The sequence below is a fragment of the Physcomitrium patens genome, chromosome 8, assembly GCF_059467195.1.
Source record: "Physcomitrium patens ecotype Gransden chromosome 8, ASM5946719v1, whole genome shotgun sequence".
In the NCBI taxonomy this organism is placed as follows: domain Eukaryota; kingdom Viridiplantae; phylum Streptophyta; class Bryopsida; order Funariales; family Funariaceae; genus Physcomitrium; species Physcomitrium patens.
The window spans coordinates 10,128,205-10,133,757 of record NC_143417.1 but is presented as its reverse complement, the minus strand read 5'-3'; the positions used below and the strand labels follow the sequence as shown (position 1 = coordinate 10,133,757).

General features: G+C 40.3%; 1 protein-coding gene across 9 annotated transcripts; it reads right to left on the bottom strand.

Moving 5' to 3' along the window:
• Positions 1 to 413: 413 nt before the first annotated feature.
• Positions 414 to 5,294, bottom strand: LOC112285362 (gamma-glutamylcyclotransferase 2-1). Of its 9 annotated transcripts, XM_090252505.1 has the most exons (13): positions 5,134 to 5,289; positions 4,883 to 4,935; positions 4,116 to 4,212; positions 3,641 to 3,750; positions 2,952 to 3,078; positions 2,613 to 2,742; positions 2,416 to 2,492; positions 2,103 to 2,156; positions 1,876 to 1,932; positions 1,576 to 1,616; positions 1,394 to 1,465; positions 1,188 to 1,267; positions 414 to 946 (listed from the first exon to the last, which is right to left on the bottom strand). In XM_090252505.1, the coding sequence occupies exons 5-13, from the start codon at positions 2,979 to 2,981 to the stop codon at positions 780 to 782; spliced, it is 708 nt and encodes a 235-aa protein (XP_090108631.1). In that variant the 5' UTR covers positions 2,982 to 3,078; positions 3,641 to 3,750; positions 4,116 to 4,212; positions 4,883 to 4,935; positions 5,134 to 5,289; the 3' UTR covers positions 414 to 779. The 9 variants fall into 9 exon arrangements, with proteins under 9 accessions (XP_090108631.1, XP_090108635.1, XP_090108628.1 ...); XM_090252509.1 differs by lacking the exon at positions 4,116 to 4,212 and having other exon boundaries at positions 414 to 541; positions 887 to 946; positions 4,883 to 5,294; XM_090252502.1 differs by having other exon boundaries at positions 4,883 to 5,289.
• Between the last annotated feature and the right edge of the window lie 259 nt (positions 5,295 to 5,553).

The window sequence follows — 5,553 nt, the reverse complement described above, 5'->3', positions numbered from 1 at the left end:
TGCACATACTCCACAGAAGCGGTATCCAGCAGTCAATCCTGAAGCAACCCATACAAAAATGAACAAGGACTTAATTGTATGAGTACCTGACTTCAGTCCATTGCATGATCTGTGATCCTTAGAGACACTCTACATCGGGTAGGACCTCCAAATCCTTGTGCTGAAACTGTCATCACTTGTAACAGTGGCTTTGTTTCATTTAGGATCTATTCTCAGTGGTGGTTAAGATTTCCACGAATACAATCAAGGCTCAGACAAGTTTCAACAAACAGGAGTTATAACCAAAATATAGTGGCATTCAACCAGATGATATAGAAAAGACAATCACAAAACCCAGACCTTGCACAAGCCAGTGTGATGGCAGTTGAAACAGTGTGCAGACAACTCTTGAGGATGGGCAGTAGTTGCACTACTTTGCAAGAATATTCGTAAAACCACTGAATTTAAGTATGCATATTACAGATATTCAGCACATATACCATTTCAGCTCTGGCTGGTTGACTTTGCCAAGATCTACGAATTCATGTTTGCAGTCAAGTGCCTGCATCAAGTTTTGAATCAATGTTAAATTTTTCGAACTTGTGTAGACCTTCACTGCCAATCTAGCATAATACAAATATATGATTTTAGAAAAAAAATTGAAACTACTAATTCGATCTAATTAATCCAATGAAATAGACCTAGAAATAACTGAATTGTTCCAGTAGTGTTTCCAGCTGTAAAATGGCAGGAATGCCACTTGAATTTTACATTCGTAAATGTTGGAATATGACACTGCACTACCTATGCTCAGTTGCAGGTATCATATGGTTATTTTCTAAACATGAATAAACTTCAGTTGTTAAATTTATTTCAGGCCTCTCAGATGTGACATTGACTCCTTTACTTGAATTCATTTGCTTTCGGACAGCCTCAGCAAGCTCACAAATGTCCGCATCCACACAATCTGTAGCAAGAAACTTGCGATTAAAGGCAATCAACCTCAAATTAAAAGCGTGATTCAGGTCCTGATTAACACAATGCAACGCTTCCAAAAAATCCAAAAACAGGATGCCCTCTTTGCACAATGTCATGAAGCTAAAAGATTTGAAATTATTGATTAGGTGAAGTGCCTTCGTTGTGAGCTAGCCAAAAATTCCAACCTCGTGGAAGTTGAGGGCAGAGAAATTAGTATTGATAAAACATACCAAGTTCATGCAGACACTCTTCCAGACGAAATAAGTATTCATAATTCGGTCCAGATGGACCCACTGCTCGAGCAATTTGTCTGCACAGGTCAGATGGAATCAAAAGTTGACAGCACACATGATCAAGTCTCATATTTCAGCCTGCTACCACCAAGCTGAGCTTTCCCCTCTGTATGAAATGAAGCTGCGTGAGGTTAATGTCTTACTTTGCCATCTCGTCCAAGGGTGCAGGTCCCGCCCAGAACCTATTCTTAAACTTGTCAGAAGAACCAATATACCTGCAGATGAGAGCAATTCTTCTTTTCAGAGGAAAGGCGTAACATCTTCAACCAGAACTATCTGCTCAAATGAAGTAAAAGCAGAAAGAGTTGCGACGATAAATACTCACACAAGAACATTGCAGACGGTCGGTGTCTCTAAACAATCCGCCTGCAGAAAGAAAATAAAAACCCGAGTGTAAGGATCCAGATTAAATAAAAATCCAAAACCAACTTCTGTGTATTCTAATCGAAAAGCAAGTAAGTGCACTGAATACTCTTCTTTCCTTCACTTCTGAAAAAGTGATTTGATTTAGAAGCTAAATGAGGCATTTGCAGCGAAAGTAGACGCAAGTTATAGACAAACGACATTCTCAAACGGATTAACTGATGAATTCAGATGATCGCGAGTTGTGAAGAATTGCACACACCGTATAAAAGTTGACATGCTCTTTTTGATCATATTCTTGTTCTCTGAGATCCAAATACTGGCCAAGTAACCACGACATGCAAGTCCAAAACAACGAGCAACAGTCAATAGATTGATGTTGAGAAACATCCTACCATTCCAACTTAGAAGACAAAGGAGAGCGAATGCTTAAGATATTTTTGCAGATTTATTGACACAAATGCAATTAAAAAAGAGGTTGAATTGTACAGATAGAACAAGTGCCTCCTTATCATCACCGGATACTCGGTATGCAGCACCCCACTGCAACATTGGAAAAAAAAAAGCAATAAAACAAAAAAAAAAAAAATCAAAATCAAACAATATGATCTTCAGATAAAAGTTATCAATAGTTGTAAGATTCTCCCGACCCCCCCCCCCCCCCCCCCCATGTGTAAACTGCAGTAACTACTAAACACAATCACAAAAAAGTAGAACAAGCAAAGACATCATCCTTCATACCCTTCTCTACTGAAACCTAGAATCAACACCATCAAACGTCAAGTTAATAGATAGAACTCACTGTGATTGCCCCCTCGATTGCCTCTAGCGTCACAACACGTCCAGGATATGCAGCTGTGCCTCGGTGATCTGTGTTGGCTGTAGATTGCATGCATAAAAGAATTAGAAGGGAGTTAATTCAAGATAAAACCCATAAGCTATAAATATTAGAATCCTCCTAGCAGCAGTTTAAACGATCGTGTATGAAAGAACACCCACCTTGATAAAACACTCTGCGATAGCCCTTAATGTAGCCCACCAACCTCTCATCGTAATCGAAACCTGCTTTCCATAAAAGTGAACCGTAACCAAACACCCAAAGTACCATACTCTTCACGGTTCCTGATTCCTGTTTTCGACAACAAACAGAAAATACTAGTAAGGATTGCCCCAAGCCTTTCTTCCAAAGACAGAACGATCCCGAAGAAAGAAAAAGTACACGAGGAGATATTAGGACGGTCTCTAATCAACATGAATAAGTTATAGAGAATTGAGACTTCCATGCCAGGTTATGCCACGAGAATTCCTAATTTTAAGCACACAAGTATGGGAACCAACCCTAAAATCAAACCCGATGTATGTACACATTTACACCAAAGACTTATCGTCGTTCATTATGGAGGCAAAGACAAAATGCGGCACATGGTAAAGGCGGCGCAAGACACCATCTGCTCTTCAACCCCACCTACATACACGCACATACGTGTGTGTGTGTGTGTGTATGTATATACATACAAACATACATATATACATTTGAATGATTTTCTTTATTATCACAGAAGGAATCTAGCATGGAACTGACGGTCAGGGAAGGCGAGTGACTGTGCACCTCTCATGAGGAACAATCGTCCTTGCACAAGATACGTGACCAATAGTCCTTGTAAGGCAGGTGATATATATATATATATATATATATATAAGCTTGCTTCATGAATGATTAATAGGGATCCAACACTAGTTGGGACAGTTGCCAATTAAAAAAGTAACAACCGAAAAGGCCGTCGAACTTAGAGGCTAGAAGAATATGTAGTGTTAAGAAATGGATTCATTACTGAATTTGTTGACTGCACGGAAGGAGAAGTGCGTACAGAAAAGGTAAGATAGTTATGTTATTTGATAACGGTATAGAAAACAGCTCCCTCTAGTAGGAGAATAAAGATTACTGCTACAAAGCTGAGCAGATTATAGAATTGTACACAACTACCAAACATTTGGAAGTTCCAGAAGAATAATGAAGGATAAAGTACCTGTCTACTCTATGTCCAAACCTTGAAAAAACAACACTTCCACGGAATCAAATGCCGTGAACTCCTTCAGAATACCGACCTGGTCTAGTCGTTCCCGATCTTGCTCAATCCTGCACCAACATGCACAAATTGTGCGAATGTAAGAGACAGTATGTTGACACAAATACACGACACATATGGACAAAATTTCTAGAATACCCAATTGGAGTGGGGACATCATGCATCGAAGCAGAAGTAGAGAAATTTGTGTGATGGCGGAAACTTCACGAAGATCAAGGTATAAACAAAGCTCACTCCAATTGGAAGCATTAAAGTGTAGAGTGAGCGTCCAAGTCGTGCACACACAAGCAATGAATTGCAGACTAATTCTCCATGTACTAGCACTGTCAATACTCGCAAATTTACATGATTAAGAAAGACATTAATGTCTACTTCTCTTCACCCTTAAATTGTGCAGCATGTATTTCAATCTTACACATAGTTGCTTCATCCATACATGATTGAGGTTTCACCAGAGATTGGCCACATGCTGAAAACAGAGAAAGATGGAAACCTAATTGCAGCATACCATTCTGCACCACAGCAATAAACTCAAGGCGTTGGACCAACAGCAGGTGGGCAATTTCGTGGACAAAAACATTGCCATCAAGCAACACCATAATTCTGATGAAGAGATTATTTCATCAGCAACGAAAACTTCTGATTCCACGTGTTCAATATTAAAAGTGAATGAATGACAAACGCTTCAGAATCCAAACCAGAAATTCAACAGAAACCCAGTACATGGGACACTGAAGGATCAAATGCACGATGCTGCACGCATGCGAACAAGAGCAAATTAGGACTTCAACACTCCAACATCTCACCAATTCCGATACTGAGACTCTCAACATTGCACTGACAACCAAATCTTAGAGTACATCATAAACTTTGTCATCGTCAAATTAGGACCACTCAGAACCAACAACGGAGGTAAAATTGCGCAGAATAAGCCCCCGGACTAATAAAAACCATCACTCATAAGTTTCTAATTCTGAAAGTCAGAGAACGAAACTTAGTCGCGATACAAACTCCTCGAAGCCACGAACACAAGCAAGCTTCCAGAGCGTCACATCCTTCACTAACTGAAACTCGCAGTTACTCAAACCCTTTTCTGGAATCAACCCAATTATGCTAACAATGTTCCAGAAAGCTTGATATGATCTCGGAATTGGTGGCGACAGTCAAGGGTCAGGGCAATACGAGCTCAATGCAGGTCAATCTCCACCACAGCAATCGAAGTCCGAGCCGATTCTCTGCGAGAGAACCTCCAAAATGCGTTCCCAACCCATCAGCGTGGAATGAAAAATCCTCGACATGCCATGATCAGAAATGCGCACAATGACGGAGAGAAATTGCAGAGCTTCGTCCAGAGGCAGTGAGCAGTTGAGAACCAATGGGAGTGCGGAAGAAACAGAGCCACAGGAGGAAGTGGCAGCAACTCCATCTCTCACCGTGCGTGCGTAAGAAACGTGCATGCCCAAAGCCCCTTTTCCTCCATGACCCACATCGGTGAATCCTCGGAAAAACAACGACAATGAGAACAGGACTAAATAAAAAAGAAAACAAACAAACAAACAAACAAAAAAAATAAAGTAAACAAGGAAAAGCGATCGTCGAAAAACACACCAACTCCACCACGTGAGCACGATTTTCACCCTTCTTCCCTGTCTCGCATCCCATTTTCGTAACCCTAAAACTTCCGGTTATAGCCCCAATAATAATAAAATATCTTTATTATTATTTGGTCCTTCAAAACTATGTTCAGATTGGATTAGATTGCAATTAGCTTGTTGGGCTTTCATCTAAATGGGCAAGTGTGGTGGAGTACCTCCTAGCAACCTACCTCACTTGGATTGATGTGCATTACCTTA

Bases quoted from the DNA above. Each gene is read 5' to 3' on its own strand.
- LOC112285362 (XM_090252502.1), bottom strand. From the start codon at position 2,981: ATGTGTACATACATCGGGTTTGATTTTAGG. The intron at 1,466-1,575 runs GTGAGTATTTAT...TCTCATCTGCAG, and splicing joins ACCGTCTGCAATGTTCTTGT to GTATATTGGTTCTTCTGACA. The intron at 947-1,187 runs GTATGTTTTATC...TTCTTGCTACAG, and splicing joins AGAGTGTCTGCATGAACTTG to ATTGTGTGGATGCGGACATT.